Source organism: Phoca vitulina, unplaced genomic scaffold, assembly GCF_004348235.1.
Source record: "Phoca vitulina isolate PV1807 unplaced genomic scaffold, GSC_HSeal_1.0 scaffold104, whole genome shotgun sequence".
In the NCBI taxonomy this organism is placed as follows: domain Eukaryota; kingdom Metazoa; phylum Chordata; class Mammalia; order Carnivora; family Phocidae; genus Phoca; species Phoca vitulina.
Window position 1 is genome coordinate 432,060 of NW_022589807.1, and position 27,840 is coordinate 459,899.

General features: G+C 39.5%; 1 protein-coding gene across 3 annotated transcripts in view; it reads left to right on the forward strand.

Moving 5' to 3' along the window:
* The window catches only part of CENPP (centromere protein P), a 241,093-nt gene that overhangs the window by 41,756 nt on the left and 171,497 nt on the right, over positions 1–27,840 (forward strand). For all 3 annotated transcript variants that reach the window (XM_032397787.1, XM_032397786.1, XM_032397788.1), the window contains exons 4-5: positions 192–280; positions 25,339–25,435. In XM_032397787.1, coding sequence (XP_032253678.1) covers positions 192–280; positions 25,339–25,435 — 186 coding nt within the window. The remainder of the gene's footprint in view (positions 1–191; positions 281–25,338; positions 25,436–27,840) is intronic.

Consider the following 27,840-nt stretch of genomic DNA (forward strand, 5'->3'; position numbering starts at 1 on the left):
TGGTTTTTGGTATGGAGTAAAGATCTGATTTTATTCTTTTAACAAATAACCAATATTTTCAGTGCCTTTTCTAGATTACCTTTTCCTGTTGCTTGGTGGTATTTCATCTTGCATATTTTAATACAATTTTGTCTTTATATTTTATTTAAATGTTTACTGTGATCTGATAAATGAACTTTTTTTTATTTTAGAATAAGGAGAGTTTATCTTCTGTTATTACTGACCTCAACATAATAATGGAGCCCACTGAATATTCAGAATTAAGTGAATTTGTGTCTAGGTAAGATTTTGTAAATTTTTATTTTGTTAGGGATTGTTTTCACTCTGCATTTTTAAGTTTACCCCTTTTTTGGTAAGTAAATATCAAAATATCTCTGAAAGTGTAGCATTATTGTTTATGTTCATATTCATATATATGTGGCTTATATATTAAGTCCATATTTTCTATATCATTTTTTCATCCAATGAAAATGTATTACACATTAACTATGTGCTAGACATTAAAATGTGACAAAGAACAGATATAATCTTTGATACTCAAGGAGTTTCTAGCCTATTGGTGAAGTCGTAAGTTAAATAATGGTAGAAATAAATCTAAAATTGTGGCTGTGCTCAGTGCTGCAGAGAAGAGTTACATAATGCTATTAAAGCATACATCAAGAACCTGACTTTCATGGCGAACATGGAATCATTTCCTGAAAATTGAGCCAACATCTGAAAAATGTGTAGGTGTGAACAACAAAGAGGTCCTTGACAGAGTAGTTGTGCGTAGGCACTCTGCAAGGAGGGAACGTGCTGTCTGTGAGCAACTGACAGGAGGAGAGAGTGACTGGAGCAGGGCACAAGCTGGGGTGTGTGCTCTGACATGAGGCCTGCCAAGTACGTTGAGGTCCACACTGTGTGGAGATCAGTCATAGTCCTGAGACCAATGTAAAGCTATTGAAGCAGAGCCTAAGGAAGGCAGAAGTGTGAGATCCTGGATGCTTCAGGGAGAAGAGACTAAAGTGGGACAATAGTAGATACAGCAAGGTCCGTGATTAGCCTGTGAAAATAGTTCACGCAACAGAAATTTGTAGTTTGAACTATAATAATTAGCCGAGGTAGAGAGCTGGTTGGATTTGGATTTGGGGGATATTTAGGAAGCACAGTTGTTGGCTGAATGGGAGGTCAGGAGCCATTGACAGGGGATCACTCCTTGAGGATGTGATTGCATTTGTTGAGATAGGGAAAGTTGAAAGATAATCATGGCAAGTGAGCTTGTGACTTCAGGTTGGACATGGTGAGTGCCTGTGAAACCCTGAAGTAAAAATATGAAGTAGGCAGCTCAGAAGAGGTGTAGGTAGGAGGGGGAGCCCCCGATGTTTCTGCCAGTAGGTAAAAGTTAAGGCCTTGAGCTTGGGGAATGAAATTCCCTATGGAGAGAATAGAGAGAAATAGGGGACTAACAGTGGACCCTGTGGAATTATAACTGTGCTGCGGGGTGGAGATAGGGTGTTACAGAGGAACGGGATGGGGGACAACTGTGTGAGAGGTGGCAGGAAAACCAGGGATGTGGTGTTGACCACTGACAGCTGGAGTGACAGCTTTTCTTCCACATCCGATCTCTTCTGGATTGCATAGGTCATGACAAGAAGTCTGCTGTAATTGTTAATTTTGTTTTTGGGCTGTCTTCAAACCTTTCTCTTAATGTTGTTTTTCCACAGTTTGTGTTATTTCTAGGGTGTGTTAGTGTGAAAATTCCCAAACACATCTTTTCAATTTTCTGCCCTGTTTTCTATTCTTCTGCAGTGCTAATTGCACATATATTAGGGTGTTTGGTATATTGTCTCAGGGTTTGGATGCTTTGTTCTCTTTCTTTTAACACCCCCCCCTTTTTTTTTTTGCATTTCAGTTTGGATAATTTCTATTACCCTATCTTTGAGTTCATAGATGGTTTCCTTAGCTGAAGTCCAGCCTGACAGTGAGCCCTTTGAAGGAATTCTTCACCTCTAATGTCATGTTTTTTATTTCTAGCATTTTCATTTGATTCTTAATCTCTCTCTCTACTGAAATTCCCCGTTTGTTTAAGCATTTGTACAACTTTTCCACGAGATCTTTTAACATATTAATCACAGCTACTTTTTTCTTTAGTGTTTCATTTTGGAGGTTTTCATATAAATGTGAAAATAATAGTATAATTAACCTGCAGCTGTACACCTGCAGCAATGATCAATATCTTGCCAATCTTATTTCATCTCTTGTTACACATATTTTTAAAGTTTTAATTTTGAAATAATTATAGATTCTCAGGGAGTTGTAAAAAAAAAATATACAAGGAGATTCTACATACCCTTCATCTAGCCTCTGACAATTGTAACATCTTGCATCAGTAAAATATACTTTTTTTTTTTTTAAACGTTGTATTGACTTACTTATTTGAGAGAGAGAGAGAGCACATGTGAACACAGAGGGAGAGGCAGATGCCCCGCTGAGCAGAAAGCAGGACGTGGGACTCAATCCCAGGACCCTGAGATCATGACCTGAGCCAAAGGCAGATGCTTAACCATCTGAGCCACCCAGGCGCCCCAGTAAAACTGACATTAGTAGAACCCACAGAACTTTTTCAGATTTTACCAGTTTTACAAGCACTTGTATGTGTGTGTGTTGTATGCAATTTTATTACCTCTGTAGCTTCGTGAAAACACCACTACATTCAAGATATAAGACTGTCATATATCTTTTTTTTTTTTTTAAAGATTTTATTTATTCATTCAAGACACACAGAGAGAGAGAGAGCACGAGCAAGGGGAGAGGCAGAGGGAGAAGCAGACTCCCCGCCGAGCCAGGAGCTGGACATGGGGCTCGATCCCAGGACCCTGGGATCACGACCTGAGCCGAAGGCAGATGCTTAACCATCTGAGCCACCCAGGCGCCCCCTGTCATATATCTTTGTACTAGCTCCTTTTTCCCCTCATTTTTAAAATTGTGGTAAAATATATATAACGTAAAACTCACCTTAACCATTTTTAAGCATACAGTTCAGTACTATTAAATACATTCAGAATGTATTTAACTGTGTACACCAAGATCTATCTTCATAACCCTTTCATCTTGTAAAACTGAAACTCTATATGCATCAGTCACTTCCCATCTTCCCCTCCACTCAGCCCCTGGCACCCTCCATTCTTATTTCTGTCTCTGTGACTTTTATTTTTATTTATTTTTTTAAAAGGTTTTATTTATTTATTAAAGAGAGAACATGAGCAAGAGAGAGCACGAGCAGGGCAGAGGGAGAGGGAGAAGCAGACTCCCCGCTGAGCAGGGAGACCAACGTGGGGCTTGATCCCAGGACCCTGAGATCATGACCTGAGCCGAAGGCAGATGCTTAACCAACTGAGCCACCCAGGCGCCCCTCTCTCTGACTTTTAATCATGGTTATTTTAATGTTCCTGTCTGATAGTGCCAACATCTGAGTCATCTTTGAACCCAATTCTGCTGATTCTGGGGTCTTTTTTCCTGAATTTTTGTGTGTCATCTTTTTTTTTTTTTTTTTAAACAAATGATGGATATTATCTGTGGAAAATCGGTAGAGACTCAAGCAAATAGTGTTTATGCTGAGAAGTGCGCGCATTTCTTTTAGCATGCTATTAGGGTGGGGTTGATTCAAGGTCGTCAGCAGTTGAGCTGTGTTTCAGATTTTTATTGTTTTCCTCATCTTCAGACTTCACATCACCACAGGTTTCAAATTCTTCCAGCTGTGGATTCAAATTCAAGTTTAGCTCTTCCTTATGCTTAGAATGGGGTTTTGGGACCTGGAGGGTTCTCCTCAGTGTCCCCAATCCACCCAGCTTTCTGCCTTTCTGAGGGGACCCTTTCTCCATGTGCTTGACACTCCCCAGTAGCAGTTGCGCATGTTTGTTACTTGGTGCCCTGCTTGTGGTGGGAATCACGGAAGGTCTGTATTTTCATGGTCCATCCTCAGTATTGGGCAGCCCTATGTACCTGCACTTCAGGGCTTGGGCTCCCCAGTGCTCCTGCTCCCCAGTACAGCCAAAGCCAGCTTGGATCTGGGGTTGGTCTTGGGCCGGAGAGCATTCGTTGTTCTTCCCTTCAGGGGTAGCAGGTGAATGCTTGGTAGTAGAGTAGGATCCTGGGCCCGCTGGGTTTCCTGCCTCTCCCCTGGAACAGGCGGTTTTTGCCACTGCCCCTCTTCCTGAAGCAGTGGATCTCTGTCTTGGTAACAGGAGTGTTTCTGTCCCTCCACCAAAGTCAACTTCTGCTCTTCCCGTAGAAGCAAGGGATTTTTTTTCTTCCATTGCTTTGTTCCCTCTTTTTTCAGTGGCTCGGGGGTTTTGGTTCCCATCAGAGACGAGTTCTGGCTTCATTCTGTCCCCCAGCAGTGGCTGATCACCTCCTCATGCCTGTGCCACTGAAGGACCCTGGTTTTTCTGGTGGTGTCCCTTTGTGTCTGGGGTTCCTATCTGTTCCAAAAGCACACTCTATCCACATTTGTCCCTAACAATTTGTTGAAATTTTAGCTGGTTTCTTGTTACCTACTTATATGGGGGCTGCTTTCCTCCCCTAAGTTTACCCAAGAGTGAACAGTTTGTGTTACGCCTTTCCTTTGAGGGAGAAAAATCTTATTTACTTGGTTGCCTTGTGACTTTGGGTCTCTAATGGACTCAAGAAAGGTTATGATTTTATAGATTATTCAAATTTGCTTGATGTTAGGTGCAGATGGTCTTCTCTGCGGCTTTTTACATCCTAAGAAGAAGCAGAGCTCTTTCCTGACTTTTTTTTCCCCCCTAATTCTCATTCCAGAATTTGGGACACACTGTCTATTCATCTTCTGCATCTGTTTTACCCTTTTTCTCTTCTTTTAAAGATTTTTTTTCATTCATTTATTTGAGAGAGGGAGGGAGAGAGAGAGAGAGAGAACTAGCAGGGGGGAGGAGCAGAGGCAGAGGGAGAAGCAGACTCCCTGCTGAGCAGGGAGCCTGACATGGGGCTCCATCCCAGGACGCTGGGATCACGACCTGAGTTGAAGGCAGATGCTTAACCAACTGAGCCACCCAGGCACCCCTGTTTTACCGTTTCTTTATACTTTCTGTTTCTTTGTATCTTTGTGCTTATTCATGATTATTCTTCAGATCTGTATTTTAGTTCAGTAATTATTTCTTTATGTTCTGACTAATCTGCTTATAAACCCCCATCCATTGAATTTTCAATTTCCTTGACAGTACTTGTCATTTGTAAAAGTTTTTTTTTGTTTTTAATATTTTATTTATTTGACAGAGAGAGATACAGCGAGAGAGGGAACACAAGCAGGGGCAGAGGGTGAGGGAGGAGCAAGCCTCCTGCTGAGCAGGGAGCCCAACGTGGGGCTCAATCCCAGGGCCCTGGGATCATGACCTGAGCCGAAGGCAGACGCTTAACGACTGAGCCACCCAGGCGCCCCCATTTGTAAAAGTTTTATGTGTCTTTTAAAATTTTCCTGTCTTTAAAAAAATTTTTTTTCCTGTCTTTTTAAAAATTAAGACTCTTATTTTTTTAACAGTTGGGTTTTCATGTAATTATTCTAGATTATCTCCTAAGAAATATATTCCAGTAAAGGACAATTATTTATTCAAATTGTGTCTCCTCTGCTATTCAGCCATCTGTTGATGGGTTTCATGGGATTTCATTTCACTGTCAGGACTGGTCATTTCTCAGAGTTCTGTAAGTTCTGTAGTTGTTTTCATGGTCAGTGGCAGAGTGAGGTAATTGTGACAGAGACCATGTCGCCTGCAAGCCTGAGATTGTCTACTGTGTCACCTGCTAGGGAATGTTTATGGACTTCTGTTGGATGAATACCTGGGAGTTGGATTGTTGGGTTATATGTATGTTTTAGTTTATAAGAAGTGGCCGGGATGTTTTTCCAAAGGGTTGTGCCACTTTGCCTTCTCGCCAGCAGTATAGGAGAGTTCTGGCTGCGCTGCATGCCTGAGTTAAGCATTCAGGGAGTGCAGTATATCTCATTCTCCTGATGGTGGGTCACGTGATCATCTTTACATGTGCTTGGTTGCCGTCTGTTTATCCTCCTCAGTGAAGTACATATTCAAGTCTTCACTCAGGGCTTCATTGGGTCGTTTGTTTTCTTACTGTTGTTCTGAGAGTTCTTTATATATTCTCCATACAAGCCCTTTGTCATATATGCGATTTTCAAATATTTTCTCCCATTTTGTAGCTTGTCTTTTCATTTTTTTTTTTTTTTAAGATTTATTTACTTATTTTAGAGAGAGTGTGAGCAGGGGGAGGGGTAGAGGAAGAGAGAGAATCCTGAAGCAGACTCCCCACTGAGTGGGGAGCCCGACATGGGGCTCAATCCCAGGACCCTGAGATCACGACCTGAGCTGAAATCCAGAGTTGGATACTTAACCCACTGAGCCACACAGGGGCCCCTGTCTTTTCATTTTTTTTCTTTTTTTTTTTTTTTTGAAAGATTTTATTTTTTGACAGAGAGAGAGACAGTGAGAAAGGGAACACAAGCAGGGGGAGTGGGAGAGGGAGAAGCAGGCCTCCTGCCGAACAGGGAGCCCGATGCGGGACTCGATCCCAGGACCCTGGGATCATGACCTGAGCCGAAGGCAGACACCTAATGACTGAGCCACCCAGGCGCCCCTGTCTTTTCATTTTCTTAACAGTATCTTTCAAAGAGCTAATTTTTCTGATTTTAAGAAGACAGTTAATCTTTATTTCTTCTTTGATATGTTTTTGGTATGATGTCTGTCACTTTTGCCTAACCTCAGGTCATAAAAATTCTTACATTTAAAAAAAAATTTATACTTTTCCCTTTTACGTTTAGATCTGTGATTCATTTACATTTAATGGAATCATTGATATATTTTTGATGTCTACCCAGTTAGTAGTTAATTCTGTTGTGTTGTTTTGTTCTTCTCTTTTCCTTTCATGCATTTTCTGGATAATTTGAGTATTTAAAAATTTTTTTTATTAAGTAAACTCTACCCCCAGCATGGGACTCGAACTCATGACCCCGACATCAAGAGCTGCATACTCTATTGAATGAACCAGCAAGGCATCCTTATTTGAAATTTTTTTTTAAGATTTTATTTTTATTTTTTTTGAGGGAGAGAGAGAGCACACACATGAGCAGGGGTGGTGGGGGAGGGCAGAGAGAGAAAAGCAGGCTCCCTGCTGAGCAAGGAGCCCGACACAAGGCTTAGTCCCAGGACCCTGGGATCATGACCTGAGCTGAAGGCAGACACTTAATCCACTGAGCCACCCAGGGGCCCCTGATATTTTTTAATACTTTATTGTAATTGGAATTTTTTACATATTACATAAATATATATATTTCTTCTTTGCTCCTGGATCTCTGATTACATGAATATAAAACTTTTTGACATTGTCTCACGTGTCTCTGGGGCTCTGTTCCTTTTTTTTTTTCCCCCCAAGCTTTTCCTTCTGTGTTATTCAGATTGGATGGTTTCTGTGTGCTTACCACCACAGTGAGGATATTGAACAGCTCCATCAGCACAGAAATCCTGCATATTCTCCCTTTATAGTCACAACCCACTCCCCACCCCCTGCAAAACCTGCTGTGATCATCATTAGGGTTTTGCCTCTTACAAAATGTCAAATAAATGAAATTACATAGAGACTGGCTTCCTTACTTAGCATAAAGTAAATGAATTGAGATTCATCCATCTTTTCATTTCTGAGTAGTATTTCATATACTAGCATGTTTATCCATTCACACATTGGAGGATATTTGGGTTATTTCCAGTTTTCGATGAATAGAACTGCAGTGGACCTTCAGTAGAGGTTTTTGTGTGATGTAAGTTTTTTCTTTAGGGTAAATAACCAGAAGTGGGATAGCTGGGTCATATGATTACAGTATGTTTAAATTTGTAATAAACTAGCACAATGTTACCAAAGTGATCATACCAAGTTGCATTCCCACCAACAATATATGAGAGTGACTGATAATATTTTAGTGAATAATTAACTTCTGATATTCATCTGATTTTAGACCTAATAAAACTTAAGAATTTTTATTCTGCATTTCTCTTTATGTTTTGCTTTATCCTTAAGAAAAAGACATTTGGAATTATTTTACTTCTCTGACTGTTCTAGTTCAAACTGAAATGTGTCACTGCCAACATTCTGTGAAAGAAATCCGTAACATCTGTTTAACATTTAGTGAAGTTTGGACTATGCTTGGGAAAAAAAGATAAATTACAGTCCCTCTTAGGACTGTAAGAGCCAACACATGCACAGTGTCTTTCTATAATGGAAAACTGTGTGTGCTGTAATAGGGTGTCCTCTGTGGGGATGCAAGTGGGGGTGAAGGGATTGTGACTCACTGCACTTTTTAAATAAAGTCCTGTGTTTAATTAATGGAACAGGTCAGACTCTCTTCTGCCCCCCTCTCTGAGTGTCTAGTGTCTGTAGTGTGTGTGTGTGTTTAAACTTGGGTTGTTGCGTTTTTAAGATTTTTTTCTTGGCTCCCTTCCTCATCACATGATTAAGAGCTTATTTTTGCTCCCTTATTTGATGGAGATTAAAATATGTCACTTTGGCCTGTGCGCTGTAATGAAGCAACTGCTGCTTTTTATAGGCCTATATTCTTTGGAAAGTAGTTTCTTCTCTCAGATAAAAAGTATTAGTAATAGATACCAGAGTAAGTTGAACATTTAATCTCCAGTGTTCCCTGTCAAGTAGATGCTTATGTAGCTGTGTGTTAATGCACCTGTTCTTTTATTTTCTTCATTTTCTGTGTCTATGGTTTTTTTGTTTGTTTGCTTGCTTGCTTGCTTGTTCCTCAGTTCCCATTTCCTGATTTCTTTTGGATTATTTAAATATTTTTTACTATTCCATTTTAATTTTATCTTCTGACTTTTTGGCCATATCTGGGTTTTTGCCTGTTTTATTGGCTGCCGTGGGATTGTAGCATATGTAACCTAACTTTCAACAGTCTAGTTAGATTTAGTATAATCTGGAAGTCTTGTAGCCATATACATCCCTTTCCCTGTGCGCTACATGTTGTGGTTTTCATAGGAATTATGTTCATGTGTATGCGTTGAAAACCCCATCACTAGTGTTAAGTTTTTTTACTTTTGATCATCATACATAATTTAAAGAACTTAAGACTACTAGTTTTGTCATATTTATCCAGATTTTTACCATTTCTGTTGCTACTCCTGATGGAACCTTTTTAGAACACATTGCATGTATCATGGCTCTGTTCTCCTAAATACTTGGTGTGCATTTCTGAGAATAGTGGTATTCCCTTATACATTCATATAGCAGTAATTGACTCCATAAATTGACATTGATATGATACTTTTATCTGATTTGCCATCTGTATTCCTACTTGTTAGTTGATCTAATGATGTCCTTTTTGCATTTTCTTTTCCCCTGTGTTACATGATCCAGTCTGGTGTCAAGTATTGCATTTGATTGTCATGACTTTATAGATTCCTTTAATTTGGAACAACTCCAGAGCCTTTCTTTGCCTTTTATTACTTTGCCATCTTTACAAAATACAGTCTTTCTATCTTTTCTACCCCGCAATAGAATGTTGCTTATTTTGTCTTTGACTTTTTGTCATGATCAGTTGCTGTTATGTATTCTCAAGCAAAATACTATACTGGTGATATTTTGTGCTTCTCAGTTCTCTGCCCTTGTAGGTGGCAGTAATTTTGATTCAGTCATGCTTGTTGCCTGACTTTCCACTGTATCGCCAGTGGTTTTGTTTTTTGGTTTTTGCCCTCTCTTGCGATAATAGGCAGTCTGTGGGGAAATATTTTATGACCATGCAGATACTGTTCCTCATTAAAATTTCTGCCTAGATTTAGCATCATCCCCTGGTGATTCTTGTGTGATCACTGTTTGTTGTGATGGTTGCAAAATGATATTTCAAGTCTAGCTCTTCCTGCACTTACCTCAGTAGATACTAGGCTTGTGCTTAAGAAACAGATCTCCTTTCTCCCCTGTATATGTGTGTTTATGTGTGCATATCTATTTATTATGGTATGGTTTCATTCATTCTTACTTTTTTAATATTTATAATTCCTTACTCTTTATTTATTTTGGTGCTTAAATTATTTTGACAAGTGGGAACTTCTTCAAGCTGGCTCCTGAATCCATATGATATTCCCTCATCATAATGTTTTTTAAAGATCTTATTTATTTGACAGAGAGAGACAGAGCATGTGAGTGCACACACAAGCAGAGGGAGAGGGAGAAGCAGGTTCCCCGCTGAGCAGGGAGCCCGATGACGCGGGGCTCAATCCCAGACCCTGGGATCATGACCTGAGCTGAAGGCAGACGCTTAACCCACTGAGCCACCCAGGTGCCCTCTCTCATCGTATTTTTGGCTTCCTTCTATTCTAGCAGAAAAAGATTTTCCAGGCTCAAAATATACCTCTCCTGCTCCAGTGTGTAAATTTAAACATAAATAAATACATGTGTATCAAATACATATTATATACGTTGTAACATATTAGTCTCTAAGGATATAATACTGAATAAGATACATAGTTTCTGGCTTCTTGAAGCTGACAATCTAGTGAAGGAGCAGAATTAATACAGGGTGGTAAATGCTGGCATAAGGGCCCTGAGAATGGAAGGGCATATCTGCCAAGTAGCACAATTGCTGAATTGCTTGATATGTAGCAGTGAACAGAACACAACATCTCTGCCCACATGAACTTACTTTCTACGAGCGAAACAGACGATAAACAAAACTGCTATGCAAAGTAGGTAATCCTTTAGAGACGGAAGTCGTATAGGAAACATAAAGTAGGATGGGAGATAGGGGGTGTGCAAGGTGAGGGGAAGGGATCTAATTTAGATAGCATGGGCAGGGAAGGCCTCATGGAGAGGGTGACACATGAGTAGGTCAGGGAGCTGGCCTCACTTAACTGCATCCTAGACACAGTCGTTATCAACCCTTGGTATTCTAAAAATGTACCACATTTTGTCTTGTATTATAATCACTCAGATGTATATCTAATCTCTAGGGTAAATTATAAATATAATAAGGACAGTATATAGTCATATAACATATTTCATTGGGTCTTTCCTTAAACTAATGATTAATGCCACCGAATTAGGAAAGATATTTAATCTCTGTGGAGCTCTTCTTTTATCTGCAAAATGAACTGGAAGAAATTATTTACAAGGTTTTGCCCCATTCCCAAAGTTAAGAATAAAAATATTTCTGAGAAATAGTGGAATTTACTGGAATTGGAACGATAGAGCTATTAGAAGAACATTCGTGATTTAGGTTTCCTTTACAACACGGAGTGATTGCCAGTATTTGGGGAAATGCCTCTCAGCAAAACTGGATCTACAAAACACTGTCCCCCCGGCCACCCACTCTACATGGAATTACTTCATCTGACAGGTCGCTTATTGTCTGGTATTACTTGTAGCACAGATTCCTAACTCCTTCGCTAAGTATACATGCCCACCACTATTTACAATATACTCAACTGATCTAGTTAAAAAAATTCCTCAAGAATGAATTCTGTGTGTCAGATGCTGGGTTTTTTGTTTTGTTTTTTGGAAAAGCACTCCCTTTGGGGAAAAAAAGAAAAACACAGAAAACCATAAAAAGCCATAACTGGAAAGGATTTGAGAAGAAACTGCTCAGATTAATCATTGTACAGGTACCCTGAGTGAACAGTACACACACGCACATTTCTCAGGAATCACAGTTGTTACTCCCAGGGCTGACTTACACAGGAGCCCTCATGGAGTTGTCATTCTAAGTTCTAATAAGCTCACTAAGACGAGCTTCAGAGTGGCTTCAGAGCGCCTTTTGTTCATTGATCATGAGCTGCCCCACGTTGGTCACCGTCATAGAAAAAGCACTATAGGGGCGCCTGGGTGGCTCAGTCAGTTAAGCATCTGCCTTCAGCTCAGGTCATGATCCCAGGACCCTGGGATCGAGCCCCGCATCGGGCTCCCTGCTCAGCGGAGAGCCTGCTTCTCCCTCTGCCTGCCACTCTGACTATCTGTGCTCTCTATCTCCCTGTCAAATAAATAAATAAAATCTTTAAAAAAAAAAAAAGAAAAGAAAAAGCACTATAGTATAACTCTAGCTGCCATGAAGACCAGTTGGGTGAGGTCTCTCTAAGAAGCAGTCCCAGTGAGTTCATCACTTGCTATGGGACCAAGAATGGAGAAAATAGACCTCATCACTGCTGTTAATATATTCTGAGGTAGTCCTTTTGCTGTGTACAGGAACCAACAGCTTACATTTGATACATACATCTATTCTCCTATGTCCTGCATGGCTAATACAGAAAAGTTAAGAATAAGTGCATGAAGCCTATTTTAATAGGTTTTATTATTATTTGAGTATGGTAAGGCCGGCTGATCAGGAGATAGTTGCCATTGAAAAGATCGTTTGTGGGACGCCTGGATGGCTCAGTTGGTGAAGCTTTTGCCTTCGGCTCAGGTCATGACCCGGGGTCCTGGGATCGAGCCCCGTGTCGGGCTCCCTGCTCAGCGGAGAGTCTGCTTCTCCTCCTCCCACTCCCCCTGCTTGTGCGCGTTCTCTCTCTCTCTCTCTGTCAAATAAATAAATAAAATCTTTAAAAAAAAAAAAAAAAAAAAAGATAGTTTGTTCCAGATCCCAACAGGAGAAGCATGCCATGTCACTGGGGGCCACAGGGAGAAGCACTGACTGGCATGGGTCTGGAGGCAGAGGGAGAAGGAGATTATTATAGTGGTTTTTGAGGGAAGGAACAGGTGAGGCAAGGCAAGGGGAGTAGGCTTAGGCTTGACTAGTTTGAATAATTTCAGGGTGCTCTGGGGCACAGGGGTTGTCCCTGGTTGGTACCTGATCCTGGGGTAATGAGGGCAGGTGGATGGCAGCCAGAATTTTGGGAGCTTAATAAAAGAGGTGTTGGGGTATGGGCTCTGGACTGGTTGGATCGTGTTTGAAAGCATGCTCAAGGCACCGGAGTGGCTCATTTGGTTGAGCAGCTGACTTTTGGTTTTGTCTCAGGTCTTGATCTCACGGTAGTGAGTTCAAGCCTCGCGTTGGGCTCCATGCCTGACAATGGGCGTGGAGCCTACTTGAAAAAGAGAAGAAAAGTATGCTCACAAGCAGACTTGTAACCTTGAATGGGATGGTTCCTCCAGGGTCAATAAGGCCCCAGATGTTTATTAAAGCATCAGAATACAGAAACCACATGGTCAATACAGAGCCTTCTTTGAGTCCTTTTTAAAATCCAAGGCATAGATGTCAGTGAAACTAGCAGAGTAAGTACATTTGAAGATTCTGTCTTCCATAAAAGCAACAAGAAAACTGGCCAAAGGTGTCAGAATCAGATTTTTCAGAACTTTAGAAATAAACTGAAGTCTTGCAACAATCTAGGGAGCATTTATTTAGGAAAAACAGCAGAACAGTGGTAAGTAGTTTCTTCAATGCCTGTTTCCAATTCTCCCTCACCAGCTCTGTGGTAGCCTGCCGTCAGAGGGCAGCCAGCAAGCCTGGCAGCCACCAGAGGGAGCAGCGTAGTTCAGATTTCTTTGGAGACTCCGTCCCAGTCTCAGTTCCCTGAAGGAGCTCACTTGCGAGGCGGCATTTACCAGACCCGACCTGACGTGGAGCTCATCCAGTGTGAAAGCCTTTTCTCTGGGAGCATTTGTTGAAGATACTTTGATGCAGTTTCTAAACTTGATGGCTTCCTGAGGTGGTGCATAACAAGTTGGGGGAATTAATAGGTTAAATAAAAACCTTAAAAGGAAAAGCTGGAGAATGGGATCACACTAAGGACTTCAAAAGCTCTGATATATTCCTGAGAATCTACAAGGTCCATGTTTTGGGTCATCTTCATGCTCAGGAGAGATCTGAGATGCCTCTGACAGCTGTTCTCACTCCTGGCTGATTGTGAGGTTCTGCCGAAGTGGCCCATGAGGGCCAAGGGAGTATTGTCATTCTCCTCGCTGAGCGCCAAAGGTGTGCCCCAGCACACACAGAGCCCAGGACACGCAGGTTCTAGGTGTTTAAGTAAATCTTTGTCACACGTTAGCTAACTGAGCAGAGATTTGAGTAGCCACACAGCAGAGTATACACTGTACAGATTCGTTCAGGAAAGTCACTGAACAGACAAAGAACAAAAAGAACAACAAGTCTTGGAGAGAGGGGGAATCTGATTTCAAGAATTATCACACTATATTGTTTAAAATGTTCAGTTTTCAACAAAAATTACAAGACCCATACACAGAGGTAAAAAATAACTAATGAATAGAAACTGTCCCCGAGGAAGTTCAGATGTTGGATTTGCCAAAGATTTTATTATTTATTTTTTGTTTATTTTTTTTTTTTAAAGAGAGAGGGAGCATGAGTGGGAGTTGGGGGGTGGAAGGGGCAGAGGGAGAAAGAGAATTTTTTTAAGATTTATTTGAGAGAGAAAGTTGGGGAGGTAGAGGGAGAGAAAGAGAATTCCAAGCAGACTCCCCACCGAGCGCAGAGCCCAACACGCACAGAGCTGGACACCGGGCTCATTCTCACGACCCTGAGATCATGACCTAAGTCGAAATCAAAGAGTCAGATGCTCAACCCGCTGAGCTACCCAGATACCCTTGGACTTGCCAAAGACTTTAAATCAGCAATTTTAAATATGTTCGAGGAGCTAAAGGAAATTATGCGAATGAGGCCTCTGGTAGCAAACTATCTTAATTTTCTTTATGTGAGAATCCTTATTTTACTTTCACTCTGGAAGAAGATTTTCTCTGGATATAGAATTTTAGTTGGGCAGTCCTTTCCTTTCAGCATGTGAAAAATGTAGTGCCACTTGCTACTGGCATCTGTGGTTTTTGGTGAGAAATATAATCTTTATTTTTTCTTCTTTGCTTTGCTTTATTTTTAATTTTCAGAAATTTGATTGTCATTTGTCTGGCTTTAGACATCTGTATGAATCTGTAGGCATAGTGGTTTGTTGTTTTTTTTTTTTGGTCACATTCAGGAATTATTCATTCATTTCTTTCAATATTTTCTTAAGCCCTAGACCCTTTTCCCTGCTCCTTCTGAGACCGGTGACATGAAGGTTAAACCTTTTATTATTTCACAACTTCCTGAAGAACTCTTCCTTTTCCCCCCAAATCTGTATTCTCTCTTGATATTGGATTTCTGTTGATTTATCTTTCAGTTCACAGATTCTTTCCCCTGCTACCTCCATTCTGCTATGGAAATCGTTTGGTGAGATTTGTATTTAAATCATTGTATTTTTGGGGCACCTGGGTGGCTCAGTCGGTTAAGCGTCTGCCTTCAGCTCAGGTTATGATCTCAGGGTCCTGGGATGGAGCCCCGCGTCAGGCTCCTTGCTCATTGGGGAGTCTGCTTCTCTCTCACCCTTTACCCCTCCCACCCCCCCTTGTGTTCTCTCTCTCAAATAAATAAAATCTTTAAAAAAGAATTAAAATACAAAGTAAATTACTGTATTTTCAGTTCTAAATTATCCCTTTTTTTAGTCTGTTATTTCTTTTTTGATACTTTCTATTTTTACATTTCCTTCAGCAATGTTCATGATAGCTTGTTGTAGCATTTTTATGATTTTTACGTTGGATTTTAACAGTTGTTTACATAGGGTGCCTGGGTGTCACAGTTGGTTAAGTGTCTGCCTTCAGCTCAGGTCATGATCCTAGGGTCCTGGGATCAAGTCCCACATCGGGCTCCCTGCTCAGCAGGGAGTCTGCATCTCCCTCTGCCCCTCCCATTGCTCGTGCTCTCTCTCTCTCACTCTCTCATAAAAATAAATAAATAAAAAATCTTAAAAAAAGAGTTGTTTATATATTCTGGGAACCAGACACTTAGCAGATATATGTTTTCTGAATGCTGTGTAGTTTCTTTTTACTACGTTGGTAAATATCTTTTGATGCACAAAAGGTTTACGTTTTATAAAGTTTACAATATTTTTTATTTTGATATTCATCATTTTATTGTCATGTTTAAGAAACCATAGCTAAATTCAAGGTCCGATATTTCCTTCTATGCATTCTTTTGAGAGTTTTATAGTTTAGTTCAGTATTTAGTCCTTTGATCCATTTTGAGTTAATTTTTGCATATGGTGTAAAAGTAAGGGTGCCGCTTCATTCTTTTGCAGTTGGGTATCCACTTGTCACTGCATGTTGTTGAAGGGACTGTTCTTACCCCATCGAATGGTCTTGGCACCCTTGTCAAACAAACTGAACATAGATCTATGATTTTATTTCTGGACTTAATTTTATTCCAGTTATCCACATATTTATGCTTTTACTCGTTCCATACTGTCTTGATTACTGTTGATTTGTAGTATATTTTGAAATAGTGAAGTATGAGTCCTCCAGTTGTTTTTTTTTTTCCTTTTTCGAGATTGTTTTGAGTATTTAGTGTCTCTTTCAATTCCATATGAATTTTAAGCTTGGCTTTTCTATTTGTACAAAAAAAGGCCTTTGGGATTTTGATAGGGATTGCATTGAATCTAGACAACTTTGAAGTCTATTTCCATCTAACAGTGTTAAGTGTCGTGACCATGAACATAGATGTTTTCTCATGAATTTAGACTTACTTTATTTTTTAAAAAGATTTATTTATTTATTTACTGAGCGCGCGTGCGTATGCACAAGCGGGGGGAGAGGCACAGGGAGAGGGACAATTTCAAGCAGACTCTAGGCTTACTTTAATATCTTTCAGTAATGTTTTGTAGTTTTCAGTGTACAAGTTTGGACTTCTTTGGGTAGATTTATTCCTATGTGTTTTATTCTTTTCGTTGGTATTATAAATTGAGTTGTTTTATTTTTACATCGTTCATCACTTGTATAGATATGTAAGTGATTACATTTGTCTGTATTCTTAAGGGTGTCAGTTCATAATTTTCTTCCCTTGTGATGTCTTTGTCTGGCTTTTGTATCAGGATAGTGCTGGCCTCGTTTTGTTGTTGTTGTTGTTGTTGTTGTTTTCTTTCTTTACTTTTCTTTCGGAGCCTGAAAATGATTGATGTTACTTCTTCCATAAGTGTTTGATAGAGTTCACCAGTGAAACCATCCTGGACATTTCTTTGCTGGGAAACTTCAGTTATTGATTCAGTCTCTTTACTTGTTACAAGTATATTCAGATTTTCTATTTCTTCTTGAGTCAGTTTTGGTAGTTTGTGTACTGTTAAGAATTTGCACATTTCGGGCGCCTGGGTGGCTCAGTTGGTTAAGCGACTGCCTTCAGCTCAGGTCATGATCCTGGAGTCCCAGGATCGAGTCCCGCATCGGGCTACCTGCTCAGCAGGGAGTCTGCTTCTCCCTCTCCCGCTCCCCCCCTCTTGTGCTCTTTCTCTCTCTCACTCTCTCTCTCAAATAAATAAATAAAATCTTAAAAAAAAAAAAAAAAAAAAAGAATTTGCACATTTCATCCAGATTATCGAATTTGTTGCCATACATTGTTTATAGCATTCTCCTATAATCCTTTTTATTTCTGGAAGGTCATTAATACTATCCCCCACATTCATTTCTGATTTTGGTAATTTGAATTGTCTTTTTTCTTAGTCCACTTAGCTAAAAAGGTTGCCAGTTTTGTTAATTTTTCCAAAAAACCAAAGTTTGATTTTGTTTTTCTGTTCTCTATTGCATTATATCTATTTTAATCTTTATTATTTCTTTCCTTCTGCCAGCTTTGTGTTCAGTTTGTTCTTTTTTTCTAGTTCCCTAAAGTGTAAAGTAAGGTTATTGATGAGATTTTTCTTCCTTTTTTAATGTTGGTGCTCACAATTATATATTTTTCTCTTTGCACTGCTTTTGCTCAATATGAGTTTTGCTAATGAGATTGTGTTTTCATTTCATTTGTGTCAAATTATTTTCTAATTTCCTTTGTTATTCTTTGACCTATTGATTGTTTAAGAGTATATCTAATTTCCACATATTGGTGAATTTTTCATTTTTTCTTATCGACTCCTAATTTTATGCCATTGTGGTTGGAAAAGATATTTTATATAATTTTGTCTTCTAAAAATATATCTAGAATTGTTTTGTGACCAAACATACGGTCTGTCCTGGAGAATGTTTCATGTTCTCACACTTGAGAACAACAATATGTATTACGCTGTTGTTGGGTGGCATGTTTTTTTATGTCTGTTGAGTCTAATGGTTTATACTATTGTTCAGATCCTCTATTTTCTTATTGATCTTCTGTCTAGTTGTATCTGTTATTATAAGTGGGGCATTGAAATGTCCAGATGTTATTGAACTGTTTATTTCTCCCTTTAATTCTGTTAAATGATGCTTCATATATTTTGGGATCCTTGTTAGGTACATATATGTTTATGAGCTATGTTGTATCTTCTTGGTGTGTTGACCCCTGTATCAGTATATAATGTAATCCTTTGTCTCTTGTAACAATTTTTGATTTAAATTCTGTTTCATCTGATGATGATATAGCCACCCCAGCTCTCTTTTGGTTATTATTTGCATGGAGTATTTTTCAAGCCTTTTATTTGTTAACCTCTTTGTGTATGTATATGTCTCTAAAGAAAGTTTTTTATGGACAGCATGCAAATGGATCAAATTTTTTTAAATTCATTCTGCCAATTGGACTTTTAGTTGGAGAGTTTAATTCATTTACATTTAAAAGTAATTACTGATGAGGAGGTATGTGCTTCTGCCGTTTTGCTGTTTGTTGTCTGTTTACCATGTCATTTTTATTCCTTCATTACTAACTTCTTTTATGTTGAATTGATTTTCATAGTGCCCCATTTTGATTCCCTTTTCCTTTCTTATCTGTGTAGTTTTTAGTTATTGTCTTCATGGCTCCCTTGAGGATTACAATTAACATCTCAAACTTATAACAACCTAGTGTGAAATAATATCAACATATTTTCAAAGGTATGCAAAAACTCTGTTCCCTTATATCTCTTTCCCTCCTCTTTTATATTGTTATTATCATAGGTTACATTTTTACACATAGCATACTCATTAACAAAGATTTCACATTATTGCTCTATGCATTTGTTTTTAAATCATATGGGAAAAAAAGGGGTTGTAAATCAAAAGTAAAATAATATTGTCTTTGTTATTTGCCTGTGTAACCAGTGCTCTTTATTTCTCTGTAAGACTTTGAGTTACTGTACAGTATTCTCTCAATGTAGCCTGAAGGATTCCCTTAGCATTTCTTGTAGGTCAGGTACATTAATCACGAACTCACTCAGCTTTTTAATATCAGAATGTCTTGATTTATCCCTCATTCTTAAAGGATAGTTTTGCCAGACATAGAATTTTTGGTTAACTCTTTTTCTTTAAGCACTTTAAATGTCATCCCAGTGCCTTCTGGCCTCCATGGTTATTGATGATAAATCAGTGATTAATTTAAGTCGTGATCCCTTATCTGATGAGTTGCTTCTTTCTTGTCATTCTGTGGATTCTCTTTGGTGTTTGACAGTTTGAGTATAATGTGCCTCTGTGTGGATCTCTTTGAGTTTATCCTTCTTATAGTTTGTGAGCTTCTCAGATGTCTCTAAAGTTTTCATCCAATTTGTAGAGGATTGGACCGTTCTTTCTTTCTTTCTTTCTTTTTTTTTTTTTTAAAGATTTTATTTATTTATTTGACAGAGAGAGAGAGACAGCGAGAGAGGGAACACAAGCAGGAGCCAAGTGGGAGAGGGAGAAACAGGACTCCTGCTGAGCAGGGAGCCCAATGTGGGCCTCGATCCCAGGACCCTGGGATCATGACCCGAGCCAAAAGCAGGCACTTAACGACTGAGCCACCCCGGCGCCCCTGGACCGTTATTTCTTGAGATACACTTTCAGCTTCTTTCTCCTGCAGCTCTCCTGTGACTCCAGCTATGTGGATGTTGATACACTTGATGATATCCTACCGTTTAGGCTCCATGTATTTTTCTTCATTCTTTTTCTTCCTGTTTTTTAGAGCGGATAATTTCACTCAGCCTATATGTTCATTTTTGCTGATTATTCTGCCTGCTCAAATCTGTTGAACACTTTAGTGAATTTTTCATTTCACTAAATTTTTGTAATTTTTGGTTCTAAGATTTCTGTTTCCTTTTTCTAATGTGTCTTTATTAATATTCCTTGTCATACATATTATTCTCTTGGTTTCCTTGAGTTCTTTGAACATAATTAAGACATATTGATTTTAAGTCTCTGTAGTAGTTCCATTGTCTGTGTTTCCTTGAGGAGTTTCTGTTAACTTTTTTCCTTCTTGTAACTGGGTCATTTTATATTTTTTCTTTGTATGCTTAATTTTTTGTGGTTGTTACTGAATATGGACATTTTGAATATTATGCACAAAAGGAAAAATCAAAAGCAAAAATATTTTATCTCTCATCTCTGCATTTTGGCTGTGTACTGGGACATTCCTTTTACACTTAGCAAGGCCTTTCCACATTGCCTTTGCCTCCATGCCCTGCTTGCCTTTAGCCTAAAGATCAGCCAGAGGTGAAAGTGTGTGGGCTTCTCAGTCTTCTCTGAGCATACTTACTGCCCTGTACATTCACCTGGTTTTCCCCTTTCTTCTTATGTGGACTCTTTTCAAACTCCTTATTTTCTAAAGATTCTCACTCTGCACCTTTTCTTCCCTTGGCTTTAAGCATGTCTGTTGTTTCTCTTAATTGTTATTTTGTGCCAGTTGGCACTGGCTCATTCATTTGACTCTCAGTATCTTTGAGAAATGGCCTCTGCATGGTCATGTGTTCAGGAAAGTTATGAGTTATGTGGAAAATAGGCCCCTTCCATTAGTCCTCAGGGACCCTATGGACAGATCAAAACAAACGGAACCCAATTGGGAACACAAAAGAAACACAGTTCTTTGGGAACAAGACCCAGTCTGCTGTGGTCAGGATGACGTTCCACTGAGAAACAGGATGTGATCGTAAAGACCCACCATGCTCAGGTGGTGGACATGGTAGCAAAGCTGAAACACTACCGTAGGTCCCTTCTCTGCTCAGTGGCCCTTCTCCTGCTTATGTGTTTGCTGGGTTGCTGTAAACATTTTACTGTCTTCCCAATTTCCTATAAGTGTGATTCTGACAGGCATGTGGTGGTTTTTGGTGTTTCTGAGGAAGGACTGTCCCCATAGTCCCTACTTGGCCATTTTTGCATTGTCCTTGTCAACATGCTTTTATTCAAAAGCACATCCTGGCCCACTTTTATGGGCTATAGTTTAAGGGCTATTAGAGTTTATGGACTATATTTTGGTTTGCCCCTCTCTTACACTGCCCTGAGGCCACTCTGAATTCTGAGCAGTATTCTACACCATAATTCAGGTCTTGATACTTTTGCTTTATTGTTTCTGGTCAGTTTTGTGTGAGGGCCACTAGGTAGTGATCTCAGGACTTCATACATAAATGTAAAGAATCCCTTTCTCTAGGTTCCTTCTCCCTGATTCTCCCGACTCTGTGCTTGGGATCACATGGTGTAGGGTGGAGAAAGTTGACAAAGCATCTTCCTGTGTTTGCAGGAGCCATTCTGGTGGAGAGTGGGAATGGCGCCTCCTCTTGTTTCTCGGTTTTGCTCGGTGTCGGTGGGGCTAGCTGACAAAGCTCCTCCCATAGTCTCCCAGCAGCAGCATTCCCTCAGGAGCTGAGGGTCCTGCTTCTGTGCTGGCTTTGCCTACTATCAGCAATGCCAGTTGCCTGGTTGGGAGGAAGAGGGCACAGTTCCTCTCGGGTTAGGGTTCTGTTCTGCATGCCTCCATCTTCAACCACTTCAAAAGTTTTATTCCCTAATGTTTGAAAACTTTTGCCATTAAGTAATAAATCACAGAGGAAACCTACAAACATTATGTTCAGTGGATTAAATTGCATGATTTTGAACCTTGAATTTTTTAAAACTGAGATTTAGTTGACATGAAACACTATCTTCATTTTAGGTGTACAGCGTAATGATTCAATATATGTATATATTGTGAAATGATCATTACAAGAAGTCTGATTAACATCTATCACCACGTGTATTTACAATATTTTTTTTCTGAAGAGAACTTTTAACGTTTATACTCTTAGCAACTTCCAAATATATAATATGGTAATATTAACTGTAGTCACCGTGCTGTATATTACATCCCCAATACTCATTTATTTTATAACTGGAAGTTTGTACCTTTTGACCACCTTCACTCATTTTGTCACTCCCCACCCCTCCCTCTGACAACCACCAATCTATTCTCTGAATCTGTGAGTTTGTTTCTTTCAGATCTCACATATAAGTGAAGTCATATGATATTTGTCTTTTTCTGTGTGATTTATTTCACTTAGCAGAATGTCCTTAAGGTCCCATCATGCTGTTGCAAAAGACAGGATTGCCTTCTTATTTATGGCTGAATAATATTCCATTGTGTTTATACACCCGAATTTCTTTTTTTTTTTAAGATTTTATTTATTTATTCATGAGAGACAGGGAGAGAGAGAGAGGCAGAGGCAGAGGGAGAAGCAGGCTCCCCGCCGAGCAGGGAACTCGATGCGGCACTCGATCCCAGGACTTCGGGATCTTGACCTGAGCCGAAGGCAGATGCTTAACCATCTGAGCCACCCAGGCGCCCTATACACCAGAATTTCTTTATCCATTCATTGATGGGCAGTTATGTTGTTTCCATATCTTGGCTATTGTAAATAATGCTGCAGTGAACATGGAGGTGCAGATATCTTTTTGAGTTAGGGTTTTCATTTCTTTTGGATAGATACCCAGAAGTAGAATTGCTGGGTCACGTGGTAGTTCTAGTTTTAATTTTTTGAGGAACCTCCATACTCTTCCACAGTACACCAATTTGTATTCCTATAAATTGCACCAGTTTGAATTCCCACCAACAGTGCATTTGGGTTTCTTTTTCTCCACATCCTCGCCAACACGTGTTGTTTCTTGTCTTTCTGATACTAGCCATTCTGACGGGTGCAAGGTGATCTCGTGGTTTTGATTTCCATTTCTCCAAATGTCCCTTTCCATGTGTCTGCTGGCCATTCGTGTGTTTTCTCTGGAAAAATGTCTGTTCAGGTCCTCTGCCCATTTTTTAATCTGATCATAGTTTTTTGCTATTGAGTTTTATGAGTTCTTTTTTTTTTTAAGATTTTATTTTTTTGACAGAGACACAGCAAGAGAGGGAACACAAGCAGGGGGAGCAGGAGCGGGAGAGGGAGAAGCAGGCTTCCCGCCGAGCAGGGAGCCAGACACGGGGCTCCATCCCAGGACCCTGGGATCATGACCTGAGCTGAAGGCAGACACATAACGGCTGAGCCACCCAGGCGCCCCGAGTTTTATGAGTTCTTTTTTTTTTTTTTTTGTGCAAAAAGGTGATTTAAAGCACGGGGACAGGACCCACGGGCAGAAAAGAGCTGCACTGGGATTGTGAGGAGCACTTTGAGTTTTATGAGTTCTTTATATATTTTTGTTATCTATGCCTTACCAGATAAATGATTTGCAAATATTTTTTCCCATTCAGTAGGCTGCCTTTTCATTTTGTGGATGGTTTCCTTTGTTGTGCAGAAGCTTTTTAGTTTGATGTGATCCCTTATTTTTGGTTTTGTTGTCTTAGCTTTTGGTGTTAAGTCGAAAAATTCATCACTGAGAGCCGTTTACTTCCTCTTTCTTTTTATACAGCCCCTGCTGGTTAGAAGGAATAATCTTTCCTTGGGACCTTTTTTTCTGTTTTCTTTTTTTACTCCAACCTTTGGCAGTTCTGAGTCGCAGTCTGCTGTAGCATTCAGATTGGGGTATACAGGAGACAAAAATAAACCCCGAGGAACTCATCACCCAATCCTCCCTTAATTCCTGAAGTTTCTTTTCTTTTCTTTTCTTTTTTTTTTTTTAGATTTTATTTATTTATTTGACACAGAGAGACACAGCGAGAGAGGGAACACAAGCAGAGGGAGTGGGAGAGGGAGAAGCAGGCCTTCCGCTGAGCAGGGAGCCCGACGCAGGGCTCGATCCCAGGACCCTGGGATCATGACCTGAGCCGAAGGTAGACACTTAACAACTGAGCCACCCAGGCGCCCCAATTCCTGAAGTTTCTTACCCATTCCTGCCTTCTTTTGTCCACATTTCAGAGTCTTCCAATATTTGCTTTGTGTGTTATGTCCGTGGTTCTAACTTGTAATTGGAATGTTCGGGTGGAATGTGCTTACTCTATCTTGAGTAGTATGGGAACTCGACTCCCACAATCATTTACTGAAAGCACGGTTAAATGAATACACTCATCTTGCCTACAAGTTGCTTATTTTATGGGTGTCAGTATAACAATAGGTATAGTATTAAGAGCATTAAGATAAATTCCATGGGAGCTCATAGGCAATAGGAATGAAATTATTTCTAGCCATTTTGGAATAGGTCGTGTGGTGTGGTGGTGAGGTCATTGTTCAGAGAATAATCTCTGACACCAACTGGAATGTCCTGTAATTCAATTCACTCCTGACACTACTCAGATTTAGTGCAGACCTACAGGTTAAGGGGGCAAAGTCCTGAACAAGACTGCCCACTTCAGATGCCATCCACAAGTATCAGGGGCCATCTGCATTCCCCACAACCCACTCAGATTTGATAATTTGTTAGAAGGACTGAGAAAACTCACTGAGAGTGTTATAGTAAAGATTATTGTTTTATTATAAAAGCTGTACCCAGGAACAGGCAGATGGAAGCAATGCATAAGTCAAGATCTGAGGCAGGGTGAGTGGCTTTGAGGAGGAAAAACCTAGAGGTTCTGTGCCCTCTCCCTGTGGGATCTGAGCATATCCGCCTCCTGGCACATCAGCATGTTCACCATCCAGGAAGCTCCACTGAGCTTTATTGTCCAGAGCTTTTACTGGGGTTTCATTACCACGGTGTAGTTGATGGGTTGAATGGCCATATGATGAAATTCCTCCAGCTCCCCTGTCCTCCCTGGAGGTCTGGTTGGCCCAAAGATCCAACCCGTTAAGCATGTGGTTAGTCTGTGGTGACCAGGCTCCATCCTGAGGCTATCTAGTGGCTGGCCACCGTGTGTCACCTCATTAGCATTAGAGATGCACACTGGTCACTCAGGAATTCCAGGGGTTTTTGAAGCTCTGTGCCAGAAACTGGGGATAAAGACCAGAAATAGTCTTTATTACATACCATGGTCATCAAATACAAATGCAAGGACAGTTTGGTATTTGAGTGATATCTTGAAAGGTGAATAGTATTTAAACATTTTAATATGGGGCAAAGGGCATTTCAGGCTGAGAAACTAGCATTAGTAATCACACAGGGGCACATACTCAGAGTTCAAGATATAGAAATATATCAAGTACTTTTTTTTTTAGCTTTAAGGTATATAAAAAATAATAAGATTAAAAATGCCAGGTTGGGGCTCTTATTTATGACATTAATGAATCATAGAATATTCTATTCATACAGAGCAGAAGAAAGAAGAGATCTGTTGATGTTTTTCCGAAGCCTACACTTTTTTGTGGAGTGGTGTGAATATCGAAAGCGCACATTTGAACACTTCAAGGTAGGGTCTAAAGTTTTTAAATTTAAACGTATTCAAAAAGTTAAGCTGGTTTAAATTTAAACATATCCGACAAGTGAAGCTGGTATTAATTTGGGGATTTAACATAACATTCTTCCCTTAAAGTTTTCAAACAATAGAAAATATTTTTATTGGCTTCTGGAATTTGCAGTTATTTGGAATAAATGAGGAGGAATGCTTTTGTACGAACCAGTGAGTCATTTGTATTATGGGATATCTTGAAAGAGGTATAGTTAAATTCTTAACTTAGTTTATACACATTTGGAAAATTAATCTGTCCGGGGTACTTGAAGTAAAATACAAATGCTAAAATGAGTGTAATCATAGTGGGCTTATCACCTAGCACTGTAATTTTTACTTCGTAGTCATACTCTGTATTTTGAGCTTCTTAATTATCATATATTTCAGGTTTAAGTATTGAAGCCTGATTCTGGTATAGTAATGCCTCTTAAGTCTGATACGGGTACATTCAAGGACTTCTTTTTATTCTGTTTTCTGGCATAACTAGAATTACGTTGGGCTGCATTACAATCCCCCACGTTCTTCTTAGTTGGATGGCAGCAATATTGACAGTAGTGGTCCACACAAAATCCAGTTCTCAGTCAATATAATATCTCAAAAGGCTAACCGCAGGTCATGACTGTTGTTTTTATGACTCTTGTTTATTTGGATTTTTTGTTATTATTACTGTTATCGCTACTACTGTTATTATTTATCTTCTGTTTGGTTGAATTATTAAATCTGTCAGACAAAGAATTTTCCTTAGGATGAAACATGCCTGTACCTGTACTGTGGTCCCTGGAGGAGTTCTCTTACTGTTGTTTATTTACATGTGCTCTTGCGCCAGAACAGTGAGAAGCTTTGCTTCACAAGTGGTGAAACACATTCGTGATTGGGAGTATTGCTGACTGTTGTGGCAAGGACCACCTAACGTGACGGTTTACTGATACATTTGAGTAGTCCCGTTTCCAAAGTTCATTGGCCTCTCGGTGCCTTCAAGGCGGCGTAGAAGTGTAACTGGTGTGTTTATCCTGTAGAGGATCGAGTACTTCCGTGAGCTGATCTTTGTTGGTGATCAGGTCACTAGAATGAAAAGACAAAGTCATGCTATTATGCAGCCATCACCGATATTTATCTCAAGAAATTTTTTACATCTCAGACTGCAACTGTTCCCGTTAAATACTAACTTGTCATTCCCTCCTCCCCCAGCTCTTGGGAATCACCATTTTATTTCCTGTTTCTATGAATTTCTAGGTATCTCATTAAAGCAGATTCATAAAATCTAATACTTTTTTGTTTGGTTTATTTCACTTAGCATAATATTCTCAAGGTGTAGCACAGTGAAGAATTTCCTTCCTTTTTAAGGCTGCATAATATTTCGTTGAATAGATACCCCTCATTTTGTTTATCCATTCATCTGTTGATGGAGACTTGCTTTGTTTCTATCTTTTGACTGTTGTGAACAATGCTTCTATGATCATTGGTGTACAAATACCTGTTCAAGTTCCTGCTTTCAGTTCCAGTACATATATACCTGTAAATGGAATCATTGGATCATATGGTAATTCTGTCCAATTTTGTGAAGCACCCCATATTCTCTTCCACAGTGGCTACACCATTTTACATTCGCAACAGCAATGCACAAAGCTCCCAGTTTCTCCACATACTTGCCAATGTTTGGGATCTTTTCTTTGTTTTGTTTTTTTGGATCATAGCCAACCTAATGGGTGTGAAGTAGTATTTTCATTGTGGTTTTGATTTGCATTACCGAATGATTAGTGATGTTGAGCAACTTTTCTTTTGGCCATTCATATTATCTTCTTTGCAGAGATGTCTATTTAAATCCTTTGCCCATTTTTGAATTGGGTTTTTCTTGTTGTTGAGTTATAGGAGTTTTTAAAAATATATTCTAGGGCGCGTGGGTGGCTCAGTTGGTTAAGCAACTGCCTTCGGCTCAGGTCATGATCCTGGAGTCCCGGGATCGAGTCCCGCATCGGGCTCCCTGCTCGGCAGGGAGTCTGCTTCTCCCTGTGACCCTCCTCCCTCTCATGCTCTCTGTCTCTCATTCTCTATCAAATAAATAAATAAAATCTTTAAAAAAATAAAAAAATATATATTCTAGATATTAATCTTTTATCAAATATATAATTGGCAAATATTTTCCCCCATTCTTTGGCTTGTCTTTTCATTTGTTTGATAGTGTCCTTTGATGCCCAAAGTTTTTAACTTTGACAACATCCAGTTTATCTGTTTTTTTTGTTGTTGTCTGTGCTTTTTGATGTCATATCCAAGAAATCATTGTCAAATTCAGTGTCATAAAGATTTTCCTCTTTTTTTCCACTAAGAGTTTTATAGTTAAGTTTAGGTGTCTGATCCACCTTAACTTT